This window comes from Aspergillus brasiliensis (genome assembly GCF_001889945.1).
Source record: "Aspergillus brasiliensis CBS 101740 unplaced genomic scaffold ASPBRscaffold_2, whole genome shotgun sequence".
NCBI lineage: Eukaryota > Fungi > Ascomycota > Eurotiomycetes > Eurotiales > Aspergillaceae > Aspergillus > Aspergillus brasiliensis.
In genome coordinates this window covers 827,469-846,972 of record NW_027137443.1, presented here as the reverse complement: position 1 = coordinate 846,972, position 19,504 = coordinate 827,469, and the positions used below count along the sequence as shown (strand labels likewise).

Below are 19,504 nucleotides of genomic sequence, written 5' to 3'. Positions count from 1 at the left end.
ATTGTTCGCTATCGACTATCTACTCTCCGTGTATTTCATACCCAGTTTATTTGACCATTCCACAGAGCAAGGGTGTGTACGGATTAAGATTTCCAGGACTCTAGGCATACAAGATAACCGGCAACCTATAAGACGTGGTTGCCACGACTTCAGCCATTGTAGGGTTCGTCCGACGGAAGAACCGCCACACATGGATATCCGCTCCGACGGATGTATCTACACCTAACCCCCAGCTGCGATTATCGGCCCGGACGACCAAAACGACATCTATACACAATAATCACAATTGCCCCGCGTTATGAAGTGCGGGGGAGGCATTTGTGGGAGCACCTGGTGTCTAAAATGGCCATAACCGAGAACCTTTGGGGGCGGACGAAGTATAAGAGACGGACCACCACGTCTGGCTGAACCGTTCAAGCAACAGTCTCCCCAATTGTTCTCGTAATTCTCTCATCAGAAATCACAATGTCTGAGCAACAATCGAATGGGTCTACTCCCAAGGTCGCTGGCCTTAGCGAGCGCACCCGCGCCAAATGGGCGTCCGCATCGACGCCAGAGGAGATCGCGGCCAACCTGCCTCCCATGCTCGATTTGACCATTGAGAACATCACAGAAAATGTCATCAAGATCAATTCCATGTGTGACAATCCTCGCATGCGGTACCTTATCTTGAAGTTGATCCAGGCCGCTCATGACTATATCCGGGAGGTTGGCCTTCAGTTCGACGAATGGGAGCAAGCGTGGCAGTTCCTGACCAGAGTACGTATCACACTTCAACACCAATGAAACAATATACTAACACATCTCTAATAGGTCGGTCAAATCTCAACCGACGTCCGCCACGAATTTGTCCTCCTCTCAGACATCCTGGGTATCTCCGCTCTCGTCGACGCCCTCTCCTACCCCACCGTGCCCGGGGCAACCGAGTCCTCAGTACTCGGTCCCTTCCACGACGAAGAAGCCCACTCGTTCGAATACGGGGAATCCATCACTGCAGAGGGCACTCCCGGAGAACCCACAATCGTGCGGGGCTGGATCAAAGACACAGAAGGGAATGTCGTGCCCAAGGCATTGATCGACGTTTGGGAAACCGACGGCAACGGCGTATATGACTTGGAATACGACGGATCAGAGGACCCCAACTGCCGTGGAAAGATCTTCTCCGATGAGAGGGGCCACTATCTCTTCTCCTGCGTCAAGCCCGTCGCATACCCTATCTCCAACGACGGTCCCGTCGGAGAGCTCCTACGGAAGTTGAAGCGTCATTGGTTCCGTCCGGCTCACATGGTAAGTCGTCTCCGACAACCACTTTATGCCGTTGATATCAACAAGCTAAGGAGTAAAATACTAGCACTTCATGGTCGCCCACCCCGAATACACCAAGCTCATCACGGCGCTGTACTCCCGTGACAGCAACTTCGTGGAGAGCGACACGGTGTTTGGCGTCAAGAAGAGCTTGATTGTGGATTACAACTGGTGCGAAGATCTGGAACTTGCTAAGCAGCACAATGTGGAGCCCATCGTCAAGACGATTGATGGACGCGAGTCGAAGGGGTTTTGGCTCTTGGAGCGTGACTTTATCCTTGTGAAGAAGAGCCCTCCTCCGCCACGTAAGACTGAGGACTTGGATTAGATTGTGGGGTTACTTTTCCTGAGAATAAGGATGTGATGTCTTTAGTCAGCATTTTTTTAGGATGATAGCGCAATGAATGTTCTGGATGTACATTTTATGATATGGTTCCTTTTTTTTCAATACGCTGTGGATGAATGGGAATAACCTCGTGGATGGTATCATGACTTGACATTATTCTTCGTCCACTACTTAAAAGAATTACGCCTCAGCTACTAGTCTCGCATTTATGCAACATAGGCTATTCTGACACTTCATATGACAGTCCCGTATCTAGTCCGCGCATTACAAATGCTTCAGGATTAAGAGGTCCTCATCCATCCGAGATCGCCGGCACTCGGCACCAGGCACCAGGGACCCTCCCCCGGCCAGACTGTCATATTAACCGTGCCGATTAAATGAAAAGCTACTACAGCGCGTTTCAGGGTTACTCTTCCTGGAAGAACAACTGTGGAGAGGCAATAGATCCCATATCCGACGGGAGTTCTCTACCAGTCCAAAACTTGATCCGATTGGTTTGTTCGGGGAGGAGCTTCCCCGGATTTATGTCCACCGAGAAGTTTCATGCAGATCGTGCATCATCACAAATGTGAAGGGAGGTGGTGTATATGGTCGAATAACTTCAAAGTCTCAGGTGCAGTATTGACTATACTATCTTATCGATGGAGCAAAGAGCGTTGAATAGTGTGTTTGTCTGTATAGATACCACACTATCTACTATCTTATCAGCGCGTGGTTATCGGGAGTTTGTTGCACTTGCACCATCAGGATCCGGCCAGAACTACTGTTCCGAGGCACCTCCTCGTTAGTGCATAGCCGCTCAGCACGCTAAGGGTCACGATTATCCAAGAGCAATATGCAACCCTCAAATGAAATGTCAGACGGACGGCATCTGATTCCGTCGGATGGAAGTCCGAGCCCTGCGCGGGCGGATAACCACGGCTCTCGGCGATGACGATTGAGGTGCAGTCCGGTGGCTCCTGCTAATGAGCTGATAGCCTGATATGGCGATTGCATGCTTATCGGGATGAATAGCGAATGGGATCGTCTAAGCATGGATATATAGTGCTGTACGTAAGGGATATAGGCTGAGGTGTGACTTGTTGTGTTTCCTTGGATACTGCTATATATCCTAACTGGCACATTCATTCTGAACTGCTTCAACCAGTGTTTGTCTCGCTAGTTGTTGCTTATATCAAACCACGGGATATATCATCGTTTATGCTTCGATTTTTCTCGCGATCATCATCTCGTTCCCTCCAGAAGCAAATATACACCCTCCCCCCCCCCCCCCCCCCCCCCCCCCGACGATATAATATACGGTTATACTCCGCTATGGACTGGAGCCAAGATACGCTGCGGGCCGGGTTCTGCCGTGCCCTCTCGGATATGTACAAGAGCGAAGTTCCCCTTTACGGGGACCTGGTGGACCTTGTATGGAAGGCAGATGCAGAGGCAATCAATAAGAGCCGAGAGTTAGGGGGTGCAGACACCATCGATCCCGACGAGGTATTGCCCTCCAGACACCGTGTGGAGAGACATGGTGCCATCCGCCTGGGAACAGCGCAGGAGCTGGCCACAATCCGGCGTATGTTCGCTGTTATGGGAATGTATCCTGTTGGATATTATGACCTGAGTGTCGCTGGGTTCCCCATGCATGCTACCGCATTTCGACCGAGAACCAGGGAAGCTCTGGCCAGACATCCGTTCCGAGTGTTTACGACCGTCCTGCGCATGGACCTGCTGACGGAGAGGACACGAGATCTGGCGCAGAGGGCTCTGAAGCAGAGAAACATCTTCACCGACCGCTTGGTGGCTCTGATCAATCTCGCTGAGGTACAGGGTTACCTCACCCCTCATGAGTGCAAGGAGTTCATCACCGAAGGGCTGGAAACCTTCCGATGGCACTCCAAGGCAACAGTGACGCTTGAAGAATACAAGATCCTCAAGGAGGAGCACCCTTTGATCGCCGACATCGTATCTTTCCCCAGCTGCCACATAAACCACCTTACTCCACGAACCATTGATATCGACCTCGTCCAAAAAATGATGCAGGACAATGGTATGCCGGCAAAAGAGCGAATCGAAGGACCTCCGCGACGCGAGTGCCCCATTTTATTACGCCAGACTAGCTTCAAAGCCCTAGAAGAGACGGTATACTTCCGTGATTCTAATGAGACATATGTCAAGGGCTCCCATACGGCAAGATTTGGCGAAGTTGAGCAGCGCGGCTATGCTCTCACGCGGAAAGGCCGGAAGCTATATGATGACATCCTCAGCCAGGTCAACAGGGAAGCGGCAGAGACAGAAGCTGACTCTTGGAGATATGAGGAGATCTTGAAGAAACACTTTGAGGCGTTTCCAGATGACCTTCGTGAATTGCAAAAGCAGAATCTCGCATACTTCTGCTATCGAACAACACCGAAGAGTAAAGAGGGGCTTGGATCAGAAAAGGCCAGTCTTAGCCAGCTGTTGGAGGATGAGATTCTTGAGTTCGAGCCCATCACATACGAGGACTTCCTTCCCCTGTCTGCCGGAGGGATCTTCAACTCGAATCTAGGCAATACATCGCAGTCCAAACGACTTATTATGGAGGCGGATGCGGATCTAGATGGATTCCAACAGATGATGGGAACTCCGACGGTCGATGAGATCAGCCTTTATGAGCAGATGCAGAAAGACAGCCTCGAAAACTGCCGAGCGGAGTTGGGGTTGAAAGAGATTGTTGAGTAGAGATCGGTTTCCTGGGGGCATGTTAACATACAAGCAATTAATTTTCAAGCTTATTGCGAGGAATAATCATCAAACATAGCATTTTCTTTGTAAATGCAAGCACTTTCATGATGTAGGTGATCTTTATCGGAAGAATTGACGCTGTTGGTGTGCAAGCTCGCTCCTTCCCTTTCTGGACTGCCTGCTTGTCTTCTCCAGATCATGTCTTCCTTCTCTTCCTTTTCTTCCTCTTCTTTTCTCTCCCATACATTCTATACTAACGTGCATCTGCTATTCATCCCATTATTTAGTATCTTTCCAATTTTGCTAATCACAGTGCCGGCTCTAGTCCATCCTTGATCACTCCAGTATCATCCAGCAAATGATACTCTTTGTGGCCCCCGTTTGTTCTAACGGCAATCCAGATTCCTCTTAGCGCAATCATGATGCGAATACTTGGGATCTTGCTGACCCTGGTAGCGCTGGCCATTGCACACGATGGCCCTGATCTCAATCTCTTTGACTATGACCAGCGTGGGCCTCTCTTGGGAACTTGGTTCGGTATACCCGGGCAAAATGCAACGTTCGACTACGTCGTTATAGGCGGAGGTACCGCCGGATTAACTATTGCCAGTCGGCTGGTCAAGAGCGGATATCTCAGTGTGGCCGTTGTCGAGGCTGGAGGTTTCTATGAAATCGACAATGGTGACCTCTCTGTGGTCCCAGAATACGCGACCTTCTTTTCCGGGCCAGATCCTAGCGATTTCCAGCCGTTAGTGGATTGGGACTTCATGACCCAACCCCAGGAGAACCTGGGCAATCGCACACTTCACTATCCGCGCGGAAAAACGCTAGGGGGCAGTTCAGGAAGAAACTACATGTATTATCATCGTCCTACAATAGGCAGCTTGCATAAATGGGCGGAAGAGGTAGGAGACAAGAGCTATGAGTTTCCCAACATGCTCCCTTACTATAAGAAATCGGTGCATTTCACTCCTCCGGATGAGAAAGTTTTCATCAATTCGACGAACATACAAAACCCAGAAGCTTTCAGCTCGACAGGTGGTCCTCTAGAAGTCTCGTCGGGGAACTTCGTCGACGGCTTTGGAACCTGGTTTCGCAAGGCACTTATTGCTCTGGGCTTAAAGCAAACTGAATTCAACAGTGGCAATCTCTCGGGTTCTGGCTATATGACCCTAACCATCAATCCTATCAACGCTCATCGGTCTTCGTCGGAGACAAGCTTCTTGCAATCGACTCTTAACAGTGGTCTAGGCCCTGTAGTGTATCATAAGACGCTTGCGCAGAAGATATTGTTTGATACTCATAGAGTTGCAACTGGCGTCCAGGTTGAAACGGCTGGGACTTTTGGCATTCCGCCGGTTAACTTCACCCTCACTGCTCAGAAAGAGGTTATACTGTCGGCAGGAGCCATTCAATCCCCTCACTTACTGATGGTGTCAGGAATCGGCCCACATGACCAACTTTTCCAATTCAACATCAGCTGCATCAGCCATCTACCGGGCGTCGGCCAAAACTTACAGGATCATCCCACAGCCGGAACAACGCACCGAGTCGATGTTCCAACTGTAGCCTCGCTGGCTGACGATGACACTCTAGTGGAGTCGAATGTCAAGCAATACATTGTGAACGCCACAGGTCCACTGTCCATACCTGGACCAGGATATTTTGGATGGGAGAAGCTACCCAAGCCTTACCGCTGGCGCCTATCGAATGAATCTATCCAGGCACTTTCCGCTCTGCCAGACGACTGGCCAGAGACCGTCTATACACCACTTGGTTATCCACAACCCAAAAATGCGAGCGCTGGTCAAATATATGCCACCATTACCTTCGTCGACGTTGCACCTTTCTCCCGCGGTAACATATCGCTAGCAGGTCCAAACATGACAACTCCGCCCATCATTAACCCACAGTGGCTAGCAAACTCCACAGACGTGGAAATAATGGTAGGCGCGTTTAATCGGAGTCGTCAGATATGGGCAAAATTGGCCGACCTAGGTGTCGCTGATCCCGTTGAGTTCTCACCGGGAAACAATGTGACGACATTTGAGCAGATACTTGACTACATCCGCAGTTCCTTGACAACAATCTCACATGGATCTTCAACTTGCAAGATGGGACGAAAAGAGGACCCAATGGCAGTCGTGGATAGCTCCGCACGGGTGTATGGAGTCCAGAGACTACGGGTGGTTGATGCGAGCAGTTTTCCGTTTCTACCTCCAGGGGCTCCTCAGTCAACAGTTTATGCTTTTGCAGAGAAAATCGCCGAAGAGATCCTTTACGGGCTGTAATTGGCATTGCATCAAAGGCAACGATTAGAGCAGATGCTGTGGCTGTTCAATATACCATCATTAGGATAGACACTATATCTATACGAACCTTTCATTGTTAGTCCTTTCGGAACAAAGTTGTGCAGTCCTAACATTCATCCGGTCATGGTCCGCATATGCGTTTGGGGTGTATACTTGTAAATCACTGGTACTATAGCCTGCTTGTATATACTCCTATTAGACGGTCAGTAATAACGATTGCAGAAAGTACGCCCGATTTGCTAAATTTGAGGACATCGAATTACAAGAAAAACTAGCCATTCGAAACCCAATTATACAATAAAATACAAACGCACTCCTCAATGTGCATAACAAGAAAGTCCTATCTGTACATGGTATACCGCTCTACGCGGTTCCAACCAATTGATATAACACAGCATGAAATCCATACCCATCTTAGTACGGGCCTCTAAATATGCTCAGCCCATGTCGCGGTCAAGTTTTGTGAGATCTCCAGCCCTGCCCCTCGAATCCGTAGTTTACTCCTTAAGTTCAACATTGGCCGCAGAATCAGCACTCTGCACCACAACCGCACCTTCCTCCAACAATTCCTCCGCCGTCTTAACCTTAACATCCATAACCCGCAGAATGGTATAACGATGCTTGCTCGTAACCTTCTGCACATGACGCCGTCTCCGCTTCGTCTTCTCCGTGATGCGCAAAGGCTCCGACTCGAAACCCATCACCCGGAGCCGGCACTCAAACAACCGCTCATCAAGGTACTTCTCGCCGCCCTTAAGCGAAAACTCACGAGAACCGAGCACCGACGCCCGGTTGAACCGAAGGATATCGCCCGATTTTACCTTGGGCATGAGGAAGGGCAGACGCAGCTGATCACCCTCGGTGAGCAGGTAGGGTCTATCGTGGAGGTGTGCGGTAATGTAGTGCGGCTTCTGGGAGGTGAGGTATGGCAGCATGTCGAGGAGGGATTGAGACACCTTCAATGGCGCGTCGAAGGTCGGGGCCACGGGCTGTTTGTTAAGAGGCACATCGGCGCGGGTTTCGGGGATGGTGTTTTTAGGCGTCAGGAAGTGAGGTTGTTCGAGGGGATTGGAGGTTTGGGCCCGGGGGGTGGCGCTTAGAGGAGCAGAAGGGTGTGATGATGTTGTTGTTGAAGATGTAGTGGTGGCTTGGTGAAGACAGGCACGGAAGGTGGTGTTGCTGGCGCCGGCGAGGATGGAGGATCGGGCGGCGGTGTGCTCGATGGGCAGGGCAAGCGCCCGTGCGAGCGTAGTTCGAGAGAACATGGTTGTGTGTAGTATGGATAGACGGAGGAAGGGAATTGAGGCGATTGTTGACCTTGACCGTGCCGTGCCTGGACTCCGAAGCATCTCGAGGATGAAATTCCGGACGGAGAGAGATAAAGTGCTCCACGTGACTTATCGGGGTGCCAAGACCCAGTCCCGTTGCCGCCGCATCGAACTTTTTTGTCCTGTCCTTCCACTTCGGGCTCCGCTGTTACTTGATATCAACTCGTTTTTGGCTCGCTTTTACGCAGTTGATTCATCATGGTATGATTGAGATGCTCCTTGAAACCTATGGTCTACGGTTTGCTAACTGATTGTTCCGTGTGCAGCCTCAGAACGAGTTCGTCTCACCCTGCCCCCCACCCTCCCCCAAAGCTGGGCCCCGACCCGAGCTGTTTTTCCACCGCCGGGAATTGGAATATCTCGAAGCAACGAGCAAAGCATACTGATAAGGGAATAGGTATATCGAACGCTGGCAGAAGCAGCACGGTAAGCGGCTCGATCACGATGAGCGTGTCCGCAAGCGCCAGGCCCGTGAATCGCACAAGCAGTCCAAGGATGCGCAGAACCTGCGCGGCCTGAGGGCCAAGCTGTACCAGCAGCAGCGCCATAAGGAGAAGATCCAGATGCGTAAGCGCATCAAGGAGCAGGAAGAGAAGAACGTCAAGTCTTCTGCTCCCGATGAGCCGTCCAAGACTCCTCTGCCCCAGTATCTGCTTGATCGGTCGCAGGCTACCAACGCCAAGGCCCTGTCCAGCGCCATCAAGGACAAGCGGAATGAGAAGGCCGCTAAGTTTGCTGTGCCTCTGCCTAAGGTCAAGGGTATCAGTGAGGAGGAGATGTTCAAGGTCGTCAACACCGGAAAGAAGACCCACAAGAAGTCTTGGAAGCGCATGATCACCAAGCCTACTTTTGTCGGTAGTGACTTCACCAGACGGCCTGTTAAGTACGAACGGTTCATTCGTCCTATGGGTCTGCGTTACAAGAAGGCCAATGTTACCCAGTACGTTAATCCCCTTCTCTTCTATCTCTGTTCAGTGCTGTTGTTATGGGAATCGTTCAACTGACGTAATGGATTTTTCTTCCCTTTCCAGCCCCGAATTGGGTGTCACCGTCCAGCTTCCCATCCTCTCCGTCAAGAAGAACCCCCAGAACCCTCTGTATACCCAACTGGGTGTCTTGACCAAGGGTACCATCATCGAAGTGAACGTTTCCGAACTGGGTCTCGTCACCACCAGCGGCAAGGTCGTCTGGGGTAAGTGGGCGCAGATCACCAACAACCCTGACATGGACGGCACGGTCAAGTGAGTTTTCCTTCCTGACACTTTGAATAATCTCCTATGATGCTAATAATCTATTACCACAGCGCCGTCCTGCTTGTCTAAACACTTCTTCTCGTCCATGATTATGAATCCCGCCTTATTCCTTCATATCATCATACCATATCCCCCCCTATCTCAAAATATGCCCTGGTTGCGTTGGTTTGTGTTCGTCTTCACATAGACTATATCAGTGGGTGTGGCGTTAGCGGCGCGCAAAGTATCCGTCTTGTTTCCCAATTTTCATATTCATTTGCCGAAAGGTTTCCTTGTCTGTTTCTCATATGACTTGACATTGGCTCGAGCGTACCATTGAAGTGCTACCCAATAAATGAAGCTTGATTTGGTCCGAGTGGTAAAATATTGCCTTACATTAGAAGTAGTCACGTAGTAGTATCTGTCTTCAGTCGTTCACAGCTATATTCTACGCACACATCATACTACCGATCATTTAGTACAGCAAGTCCGGAATTGAGAAGTATTTATTGTATGTAAATTAGTATATTCCAATTATACTCTTAGACAAAACTCCAACTACCCATGCTGTTTCTGGATCCCACAGCTTCCAATGCAATCAATAAACAACACGTAATCGGTCAATGACTCAATCAATAATTTAAACAATCACCCAGGCTGAAGCGCGACTCAAGACAAAAAGACAACACCATGTTTCCAGCGGGTGTCGTTCCCTAAACCAAAATAATTGTAAAGAAGAAGAGGAAGAGAGGATGTATAGATCCAAGATGGAACAAGAAGTGAAAAGCAGGTATGTGTCGTGTGCGGGACAAAGGAAAGGGCGAGGATATAAACGGTTGTGACTTGGGAACGCCGGGTTCATTGGAGAGGTATCAGGACGTGAAGGCACACAGGAACATAGGAAAGGTCGGTCGGTTCAGTCGACAGTGTAAATTGGTTGTGATTAACTAGCTGCCTTCTTCCAGTGCAGCTTTGATCTTGGCGAAGAATCCAGCGGGCCAAGCGGCTAGTTCTTCATCTTTGGGAATGCCACGGACGCGGCAGTGGTTGACCACGTTCACGAGGATTCGATTCAACATGTCCTGTGTGACTGGGACGGCGCCTTCGAGTTGCGCGTCTGGGTAAAGGAATGGATCGCGCTGGCCGAGGAGCTCCTCCACGGTTGGACGTAAAGTTTGGTCGCGCTGGAGACAGCGCTTCAGCGTTCGGACCAGTCCAGGAGGCACAGGAACGCCTCCTACTCCGAATGCTGGGAAGTCGATCTTCACGTGGGGATTGGGGATGGCTAGGATGCGTTCGTAGTACTTGGCGATTTTGGCAAATGGAGGCTGGCCGTACACCATTTTATAGAGAATGCATCCCAGACTCCACACGTCACTCGGCTTTCCTAGCTTCATCATCTTCCCGACACTTGCTGGCAGGCCAAGAGAAGCATTGGAATCGACCAAGGCTTCCGGTGACATGTAGTTCGGAGTTCCGACTTGTTGTTCGCGATGTACATTGACGGTATTGTCTTGGATGGCGTTCGCGATGCCGAAATCAATCAGCTTCAATCGGCCCTGAACCAGGAGGAAGTTCGCCGGTTTCAAATCAGAGTGGACAATGTTGTGATCGTGTACAGCTTGAACACACTCAAGCATCTCCTTCCAATAGTATCGGGTAAAGTTGATGTCGAACCTTGCGTCTTCGGCGTTCAGTCGGTATGTAAGAATCTTTTCTAAATCTGACTCTCCAATCTCCATCAAGACACTCAGAGTATGCTTATCTGAGTTCAATTCCCAATCGAATAAGCGGACGACACGATCAAGATTCTCCAACTTCTTAAGCAAGTCAATTTCACCCTTGTATCCAGCCAAGGTAGTCGGATCGACATCCTCCAAATTCACCCTTTTCAGAGCGAAGATCTTATAATTCTCAGCCATGACCCGGTAGACCCTTGAACTTCCACCACGACCGATACAATCCAGCCGGGTGAAGGGCTTGTGGTTGACCGAGACTTGACTGCGCTTTTTCCGTGACTGTGATGCCGTGGCAGCTCCTCCTGTCGCGGTGGCAGTCTCAAGAACAGACATCTTAGGAGGAGGAGGGGCCGGCCTGTGAGGTGTGTTATTACTTCTTGTTGCTAGGATCTTTCGGGGGGAGTTCCCGTTCCCTGCAGGTGTCTCCCCATGCTCTTTCTTCTCGTCGCCGTACACCACAGCAAGCTTCTCAGGCTTGTCCAGCAAGTTGAAACCCTGAGGCTTGGCACGCTTGAATGTCGGTGGAGGTTCATTCTCCTGGTCTCTAGACGAAGGCAATGTCGGCGGAAGAGGCACTTTGAACACAGGCTGTTCCTGCGAACTTGAGGGCTTGGAGGACATTTCTGAAGAAGAGCCAGGTGTCGATTTTGAGTGCGATCCATAAGATTTCGGGGAAGATGTTCTAGAAAAGGGTCCATCGGGACGATCATAAGATCGGTGCTCATCGGTTCTGACTGGTGGGCTTGGATCGGCCCATGACACCTTGGGTGACGAAGATCTCGCTGTATTCTTGTAGTGGTAGTCGGCGTTGTCGATATTCGCATCCAGGTCTTGGTCCTCATTATTTTCTTCACTCTGTCGGCGTAATACACCGCGCCTCGCGGGTCCGTTCAGGAACGTTCCAGTGAGCCGTCCAACTCTCTTGACGCGCAATGAGCTCGCCATGCCTATATCTTCCGGGTTTCGAGTGCGTAATACCGATGAAGGGCCGGTGCGAGGAGCGTAATCATCCTCATACCTATACTTCCTTTCATCTTCTGAGCGTTCGGCACTTCCGTGGTCATCGACGTAGCTCCTTTCGGCAGAGCGTCTCTGAGACGGTGATACGGAGGCGGGTGAGCGTGTATTACTACGCGATGCGTTGATGCGCACACTGCGTGGCCTAGGTGCGGGCGTAATGAAATCATTCGAATTGGTTCTGGCGTCCTGGTCGGCACTTTCGCTGTTGGATAGGAGCGATCCCTCCCTTCTCGATCTGCCGCCACTGCCGGTTAATGATGGTGCAATGCGGACCACGCGAGGCGCAGGACTTCCGGTCGAGTGATCTTGAGGGGGCGTTGCTCGAGATCGTCTTTCCTGGCTGGAGGCAGCAGATCCCATGCGCTCGCCGCGAAGCCGCGGGGACACATCGAGTCCATCTTCGTCGAGCAATGCCTTGACGGAAGCGCTGAATTTCGGTTCGGGAACTTCGTCATCAGAACTATCACCCGGCGAGTAGTGTCTAGCCACGGAGGAATTGCTTCGAAAGGCGGCTGAGTTCTGCAGCTCTGGGGAGGTCCGCCTGGACCCGGAGCGGGAGAGCGCGGCGCGGGACATCTCACGGGTGCGATAGGATTGTCGAAGTAAGCCGGTAGGTTGCTGTCGAGGGTGAAGGGGGGCGAGGGCTTCATGCAAGAGCTCGGAGAGACCGCATTGACGTGTCAGCCCGGAGAACCAGCCCAGTTGGCCCCAATGGTACCTGCTGCAATGGGGTTAGTAGTCGACGTTTGGCGTGTTGTGGTTAATCCGTAGTAAGTCGAAACATCCAACTTCGAATTGCCGGTGGCTGGGCGCGGGTCACGTGGCTGGCTTGTTGTTCTGGTTGCCCGGGGCAATCGTTTCCCTCCATCAACAATGATCATTAGACTCCCCACTCGATGATGTCGAGGTAACTAACTGGCTACAAAGTACAGAATCCCTCCTTGCTTGCACTGACAAGGTCCATTCCCATTTGGCAAGTCATTTCGCTTGTATCCTGGCCGACTCTGCATCTCACTGCAGGCAGCCGTGCTCTCGCTTCGACGCGACGTTAAACGCCCCCGGGAACTTTTTAGCGCAAATCAGCGACTACGGTTAATGCTTCTGCTCCAATGATAGCCTTTATCTCTGTGCACTGATACCACGGTACTTTCGTGAACTGGATAATGGTAGGTCTAAGCGTTGGCTTTCTTTGGTTGATAATAAATTAATAGATCAATGAATTTATCTTACTCTTGTCTACTTATGGTGCTGCTACTTCTTCTTGTTGTACCTAATCTTTCTTAGTACTGACCGAGCAACTATATATAACTACTATCCGACCCCTAAAGGGAATATCGCTCACCACCACTTTGTTGGAATACTACCCCTAACAATACAGTAACAATAGAACGTTTAATCAGCAGCTGAGCGTGCCAATACAGATGCTAATTGCCAGGTTACTACCTCCCTCAATAACAGCAGTAATCAACAAATCAGAGAATTATACTACAGTAGTACTGTATACTAGTACCAAATACAACTAGTACCAAAGCATGAAGTTCCTGACTTCAATTAATTGAAAACTGCAAACGAACTATAGCGCAAAATTAGGGATTGATGGCTAAGACACAGTATACTTATATTGCTCCGTGAAGTTTCGACGACTGGACTTCTTCGAAAAAGGACCTAAATCATAGACTCCCATAGGTCGCGATTGAAGTGCCACGACGAAAATGTGATACGATATGATACGGCAATGACAGGCAAATCATTTACTGCTTACCCCCTAGGAAGCATAACCAAGCTTGACAATGTTTTGCTGATACCATATAAACCCATATAAGGGATAATAAAGGATGTTGACTATAGATAGAAGCCCCGGGATTCCTGGCTTGCAGTTCCCCATGCCTTCAGACCACGGTTTGCACATGAAGTAGGATCCTTAGCCAGCCGTCCTTCCTGTAAGCCTTGTAGAGGTAGAAAGCTTGATGCGGGTTTGCTAGATCGAGTCGTTTTCATAACAAGAGAGTTGGTAGCTGAGCCCTAGCTCCTCACCATGAGCAGAACCTCGGTGTACAATGGATCTGTGCGTCGAGGGTTTGCTCTGATTACCATATGATACGTCCAAAACATTTGTCAATGCTAGTATCAGCTGTGTCAACTTCTTGATGACTGACACCATTCAAGTTGTGAGTTATGCCTTGCCACCCACGTATAAGCACCTCAATGCGCCGGAAAATTGGTAGTGCGATATGTTGCTTATCTTATAGGGCCTGTCCTCTCGGTCCAGTATCTGAGCCACAAGGTTTGTACGTACATCCATGAGGGATTCTCTTGCGAACATGAGGCACATAGCAACGCAATTATGCCTAAACAAGTATGCTAATGCTAGGCTGTAGGCCATTACTCGTAAGTTCAGTGGCGTACACAGTAGTCCCAGTTTCAGCTACCACAGTTTGATGAACTGGCGGAGAAAAGAAGGAGTTCTATGATATGGATCAACTCAGGCAAAAATAGAACGTGGAATAAGCTCGCTGGGGCAAGATCCCCAATAGAGGGAACTAGTCCAACCTTGAAACATGGAGCATGAACGATTTTCCCGACTGTCAAAAGTGCTTCTGGCATCAGGTTTGACGTGACCTGCCACAAGCACCTGATATCACCTGACGGTCTGCAGCTTCCTAAAGGGGCATGCGCGGCCGAATGAGTATCCAGTCAACGCTATCGTCATCGTCGTCGTCGTCGTCTTTCTTTTCGCTGTCGTCGTACTTACTCCCTAGGGAGACCGAGAATTTCAGGAGAAGAATTCTTCCATGGATGTGCCCCTGATCCCCCTGCAGTGACTGATCGGATTGCCTTTCCCTCAGAGTGACTTGGCAGCAGCTCCCCGGTCATGGCTCCAGTGGCAGCATACTACAACTATTATTCGCTCATTTTTAGGTGCAGGGTGTACCTGGCTATTTGCGGCGGTCAATCAATATTGATCAAATCAGGTAATCTTCCGAGGTTAGTCGACTCAAAACCCGGTCAACTTTAACTGGATGGCCTAACTGGGTCGGTCTTTTAGAGTTTCCACAGGAACGAACAAAGATCGAACCCATCTGCAAGTGATGAAACCACGAAGCCATCATGCAGATGCCACTGTTCCAAAGTCAAACAAACCTGTTCCCACAACTACCCACTGTCTACTGCCTTGATTCCATCATCTGGAGAGGAAGGCGTCGGCCCAGGACTGGCCTTACTAGTTACTACTACGTACTAGTGTTCGGTTAAAGCGGGCAACCGGCAGCTCAGGCCATTGGGAATTTTGGGGGGAAAAAGAGGGGGGTGGAGCCTTAGGAACCAAGGGTACGAGGCCTTCGGGTCAGGAACGCCTGCTCGGGCAACGATTGCCCTCCGAGTGCCTTCTTGCCAGTACCATTGCCATTGTCGACTATTAGCCAGGGCTTAATATTGGTATTGCGGAGCAGTCTAGATTGATGCATGAGAAAGTCGCCCGAAAACTTATTGTGTTGTGCAGCTTGTCGTTTGGATGTTCTCTTGGATTCTCTGCTTCTCCGTCTGAGGATGCTTTACCGCAAGTATCCTTGTCTGCCGCGCTAAGGAAGTACCTACTGCATCCGCAGCTTCCTGTCCCTGACTAAAAAGCGATGCTAATGCACTAATTTAGCGTGTTAAGAACTTAAGACTGGCATCCACAAGGCCACTTTCGGTTGTGCGCAGCACAGAGAGGATACTCCTGTTCGTCTGCTTATTATTGTTTCCTGCACACTTCAGTCCACGAGTAGTAGTCTGCCGGAACTCTTTTAGGTTAGTGACCCCAGCTGGCTTGTTTGATGTGAGAGTTTTCCTGCCCCCTTGGGGGAAATTAATTTTCTATATTTGGAGTGGGCAGAGCATGACACTGTCCAGCACTCTTCCAAATTTTCATTCGATGTTTTGATTATACTACCAGTCCATTAGGACTGTAGTCCGCAGATAAGATCTGTGCTCCTTTCAATTATTGATTACACTATCTACTTTATACTATGGAATGGATTTCTTGTCCGGGGAAGAGTGGGCGGCCCTCTCTATGATTCAGAGTTCACTTGTTGCTCGCATTTGTCATTGCTTTTTCCTTTTGTCTTTGAAGCCTAACGTTGCGGAACTGGATTTATGCACCGCCCCGGAAATTAGTTGATCAGTCAACGCATATGTCACAAAAATCTTAACGCCTTTTTTTCGTTGCTTTTCTCAGAGTTTTTGTTTTCTTTTTTCTTCTGCCTTCCCCTCTGCCCACCATGCCTGTCTTTTCCTCCTAACCACACCTGGATAGCGTCGGTTAGGATCCGTACTCCGTATTTGACTTTTTCTCCCATTCTCTTAGTTGTTTTATCACATTTTGAAAGGGGATCTAAGCAACTCTAAAGTTTCATCTTGACTTCATCCGTGGGAGAAGGTGGAACCGGGCTCACAATTCAGGGACAAAACACCGGCCGTGTTGATCGCCCATGGGTCGGCCTCGACGGCTGCCCGGCACTGGGATTATCCTCTTGTTTACCTGATGAGGGTCTGCGCAGTCTGACTGTCATTGGCCCGCCATGCGATCACCACAGCCAACATCACCCCGACTCGCTCTTCTGGTTGGCATTCCATCGCTGACCACCCCACGGGTGACCCGACGATGATGTTGATGACAATGATGTTGCTCATGCTCTGCTGCCGATGCCCATTGTACTGTACCTTCCCGCAGCAGTGTTGCCCACCCACACACTCACATTGAAGCATCAATAATTTGCTAATTTTGTTACTTTGCTTTTTTCCGGCCCTGGGTGCTAACATTAGCGTCTTCAAGTCAGAAGCATGGCTGATTGATACTAACGAGTGTACTCACTCCCTGACAACGGAGCCTCTCACCACTGCTGAATTGAGAGCCCCAATTGGTGGCGGGCTTGGTCAGTGGCTCACCGGCCTAGGCTCTTACCCCTGCTTACAGCGTCCTTTGCTTGACAAAATAATACTACTATGGACGGAAAAGGCCAGTGGTGACCCGCAAAAAGCTCGGAACTAATACCTTCTCAGTCCAGGATACCCCGTTCCCTGAAATAGTAGTCTCGTTCGGCTTAGTTTGTTTCGGATGAGCCCACATACAACGGTAGTCCGCTCTGGTTTGCTTCCTAGTTTCCACTGGCACCCGGCGCATCCACTTGGCTAGCTTGGCCTCGAAGATCCGGGTCCCTCGATCACAAAGGTCCCAACATGCTCTCAGCCGGGTGTGCAGCTCCATTCGTGGGTTCCAGACTTGGGGGAGGGCTCCATCGCCCGATCCCGCAGGCACGGGAGGAAATCCCTCTCAGGGGTATATATACCTCTTGGATGATCACCTCGTTCGTTGAACATCAAGCCCTTCGTCAGTCACTTTGTTTTGTCTTGTCTTTTTGGGTTCTGTCTTTCCTTACCCGACCCTCATTTTCACCAGTCTGTCGTTAACCAATTAGGCTGCCTCGAGCCAGCCGTTCTTCCATTTTCATATACTCTTTTTGGATTCTTTTGACAGGTTCATTCCAGACACTCGCTGACGTCTTATCCAATCTTTGTTATTCATTCTTTGCCCTTTCGGCACAATGCGTTCCGACAAGCTTCTCGTGCTCGCCGGTCTGGCGAGCTATGCTCTTGCTCTCCCAACGAAGGACTTGGACCCCCGGACCCTCGGCCTTGTCACCGAGATCCTCACTGACCTTGGTGAGGACCTGACCGGTTTCATCGAGGCTCTCCTTGGCGGCGGTGTCACGAGCTCCGCAAGCCTCCTCACTGGTATCAGCGCTCAGGCAGCTGCTGTCCTCCAAGGTGGTGCCCTGGGTTGCACTGCCGGCAAGATCGAGTCCTCCGCTCGTGCGGAGCTGGCTGCGTGGATCCGGGCTCATGCCGAATTCGACGCCTCCCTCAAGTCGTCTCTGTTGGCCTGGTGTGAGGGTGGGGATTCTGCCACCTTGTCCGTCGATGTCCGTGCTGGTATCGCCCTGTTCATCCCCACCTGCGCCGAGGTCGCTGCCAAGGGTGACCTTTACGTGACTGTCGACGGTATCTTTTCCGTCTCCGAGCTCGAGGCCGCTGTTGTCCTCAGCTCTTCTTTCCAGTCTAGTCTGTCTACTTTCATTTCCGGCTCCGTTGGTGTCGAGTTGGATGCCGACATCAAGGCTGGTCTTTCCCTTTGTGCTGGTGGTGGTGTCGTCGCCGATCTTGCTGCGGACGTCGAGGCCGCCCTCAAGGTCTGGCTTTCTGGTTCCGAGTGCTCTCTGAGCGCCTCCCTCAAGGCTGCTGTCCTTGCGTGGTTGGAGGGCAAGACCGCGACTGGTGTTGTTACCATCGGCACCGTGCCCACTGCTGGTCTCACTACCGTCTCCGTTGGTGCCGCCATCAACGCCCTTGTCGAAACCTCCGGAGCCCTCACCGCTAGCGCCCAGGCCTATCTCTCCGCCTTCCTCAAGTCCTCCCTCGCCGTCGACATTGAGGCTGATGTTAAGGTCGTTCTGGAGGCCTGTATCTCGGGCAAGCTTGCTACCTCCGTCAGCGCCGATGCTCGTGCTGCCCTGGCAGTCTGGCTCTCCGGCTCTAGCTGCAAGCTTGGTGTTGAGCTGAAGGCCGTCCTCTACTTCTGGCTTTCCTTTGCCCTGAGCGGCGACGTCACCGTCGACTTGTCCACCGACATCATTACCGAGCTCGAGACTTTCATCACCGGTACCATCGACACTCTCATCGGTGTCAACATCAGCGGCGTGCTCTCCCTTCTGCTGTCTGGCGAGAGCCTGGCCTCCCTCTCCCTGGAGTCTCGTGCTGAGCTGTCTGCTGTCATCGGTGGTTGCGCTGGTGTTGACATCAGCTCCTCCATTGAGATCATCGTCATTGAATGGCTTACCGGCTGCAGCATCCCTGGCGGTCCTTCCATCGGCTCCGGCTCTGGCTCCGGATCTTCGTCTAAGCTCATCCCCAGCGCCTCCAGCGTTCCCGCCGTCGCCTCGACCCCCGCCGCCAGCGTTCCCGCTGTTCCCACCGTCTCCGTTCCCACTGGTGGTTCCAGCCCGAGCAAGCCTGCTCAGTCTGGCGCTCCTGGATCTCCCTCTGGTGGCATCCCCGGAGGCGTGCCTTCCTCCCCTGCTCAGTCCGGTGCCCCTGGTGTCCCCTCCGGTGGTGTCGTTCCCTCCTCTCCCGCTCAGTCCAGTGTTCCCGGATCCCCCAACGGTGTCAGCCCTACCGGTATTCCTTCTGTTCCCTCGTCTCCCGCCCAGTCCGGTGCTCCTGGCGTTCCTAGCGGCGGTGTTGTCCCCACTGCCTCTGTTCCGGAGGGCGCCAGTGCCGGTGCCTCCACTACTCCCTGCGACACTATCACCGGCGAGACCGTTGTTCCCGTTGCTACTATGACCGAGGGCGGTTCTGCTCCTAGTGCCCCCGCTCAGTCTGTTGCTCCTAGCGGTACCCCCATCGTCGGTGGTGGTGCTGGTGGCTCTACTGGCGGCTCTGACTCTGGCTCTGGCTCTGGCTCTGGCTCTGG

At 51.2% G+C, this 19,504-nt stretch overlaps 8 protein-coding genes across 8 annotated transcripts in view; 5 read left to right on the top strand and 3 right to left on the bottom strand.

The window, feature by feature from the left end:
- Window positions 1–203: 203 nt before the first annotated feature.
- ASPBRDRAFT_62037 (uncharacterized protein) lies at window positions 204–1,633 on the top strand (the record flags this gene model as incomplete). The annotated part of the gene is made up of 3 exons (XM_067628351.1): window positions 204–759; window positions 814–1,287; window positions 1,352–1,633. The coding sequence occupies exons 1-3, from the start codon at window positions 466–468 to the stop codon at window positions 1,631–1,633; spliced, it is 1,050 nt and encodes a 349-aa protein (XP_067482961.1). The 5' UTR covers window positions 204–465.
- Window positions 1,634–2,935: 1,302 nt separating this feature from the next.
- ASPBRDRAFT_203453 (VOC family protein) lies at window positions 2,936–4,454 on the top strand. Its single transcript, XM_067621667.1, has one exon. It carries the CDS (start codon window positions 2,966–2,968, stop codon window positions 4,361–4,363), a length of 1,398 nt encoding a protein of 465 aa, XP_067482960.1. The 5' UTR covers window positions 2,936–2,965; the 3' UTR covers window positions 4,364–4,454.
- Window positions 4,455–4,785: 331 nt separating this feature from the next.
- ASPBRDRAFT_203452 (GMC family oxidoreductase) lies at window positions 4,786–6,752 on the top strand (the record flags this gene model as incomplete). The annotated part of the gene is made up of 1 exon (XM_067621666.1): window positions 4,786–6,752. The coding sequence occupies one exon, from the start codon at window positions 4,786–4,788 to the stop codon at window positions 6,655–6,657; it is 1,872 nt and encodes a 623-aa protein (XP_067482959.1). The 3' UTR covers window positions 6,658–6,752.
- Window positions 6,753–6,856: 104 nt separating this feature from the next.
- Window positions 6,857–8,014, bottom strand: ASPBRDRAFT_38015 (mitochondrial 54S ribosomal protein bL21m). Its single transcript, XM_067623857.1, has one exon. The coding sequence runs from the start codon at window positions 7,941–7,943 to the stop codon at window positions 7,176–7,178; it is 768 nt and encodes a 255-aa protein (XP_067482958.1). The 5' UTR covers window positions 7,944–8,014; the 3' UTR covers window positions 6,857–7,175.
- A 125-nt stretch (window positions 8,015–8,139) lies between these two features.
- ASPBRDRAFT_38014 (rRNA-processing protein NSA2) lies at window positions 8,140–9,417 on the top strand. Its single transcript, XM_067623856.1, has 5 exons — window positions 8,140–8,207; window positions 8,273–8,283; window positions 8,404–8,946; window positions 9,038–9,247; window positions 9,310–9,417. Exons 1-5 carry the CDS (start codon window positions 8,205–8,207, stop codon window positions 9,326–9,328), a joined length of 786 nt encoding a protein of 261 aa, XP_067482957.1. The 5' UTR covers window positions 8,140–8,204; the 3' UTR covers window positions 9,329–9,417.
- Window positions 9,418–9,726: 309 nt separating this feature from the next.
- On the bottom strand, window positions 9,727–12,857 carry ASPBRDRAFT_38012 (serine/threonine/tyrosine protein kinase MPS1). The gene has a single exon (XM_067623855.1). It carries the CDS (start codon window positions 12,571–12,573, stop codon window positions 10,186–10,188), a length of 2,388 nt encoding a protein of 795 aa, XP_067482956.1. The 5' UTR covers window positions 12,574–12,857; the 3' UTR covers window positions 9,727–10,185.
- A 3,569-nt stretch (window positions 12,858–16,426) lies between these two features.
- On the bottom strand, window positions 16,427–17,242 carry ASPBRDRAFT_71824 (uncharacterized protein; the record flags this gene model as incomplete). The annotated part of the gene is made up of 4 exons (XM_067629145.1): window positions 16,427–16,540; window positions 16,726–16,803; window positions 16,850–16,927; window positions 17,150–17,242. The coding sequence occupies 4 exons, from the start codon at window positions 17,240–17,242 to the stop codon at window positions 16,427–16,429; spliced, it is 363 nt and encodes a 120-aa protein (XP_067482955.1).
- A 169-nt stretch (window positions 17,243–17,411) lies between these two features.
- The window catches only part of ASPBRDRAFT_379066 (putative cell wall protein), a 2,816-nt gene continuing 723 nt past the window's right edge, over window positions 17,412–19,504 (top strand). Inside the window, exon 1 of the mRNA XM_067623827.1 lies at window positions 17,412–19,497. Within this exon, the coding sequence (XP_067482954.1) occupies window positions 17,580–19,497 (1,918 nt within the window). The 5' untranslated portion in view covers window positions 17,412–17,579. The remainder of the gene's footprint in view (window positions 19,498–19,504) is intronic.

Bases quoted from the DNA above. Each gene is read 5' to 3' on its own strand.
- ASPBRDRAFT_203453 (XM_067621667.1), top strand. From the start codon at position 2,966: ATGGACTGGAGCCAAGATACGCTGCGGGCCGGGTTCTGCCGTGCCCTC.
- ASPBRDRAFT_38015 (XM_067623857.1), bottom strand. From the start codon at position 7,943: ATGTTCTCTCGAACTACGCTCGCACGGGCGCTTGCCCTGCCCATCGAG.
- ASPBRDRAFT_38014 (XM_067623856.1), top strand. The intron at 8,947-9,037 runs GTACGTTAATCC...TTCCCTTTCCAG, and splicing joins AAGAAGGCCAATGTTACCCA to CCCCGAATTGGGTGTCACCG.
- ASPBRDRAFT_38012 (XM_067623855.1), bottom strand. From the start codon at position 12,573: ATGTCCCGCGCCGCGCTCTCCCGCTCCGGGTCCAGGCGGACCTCCCCA.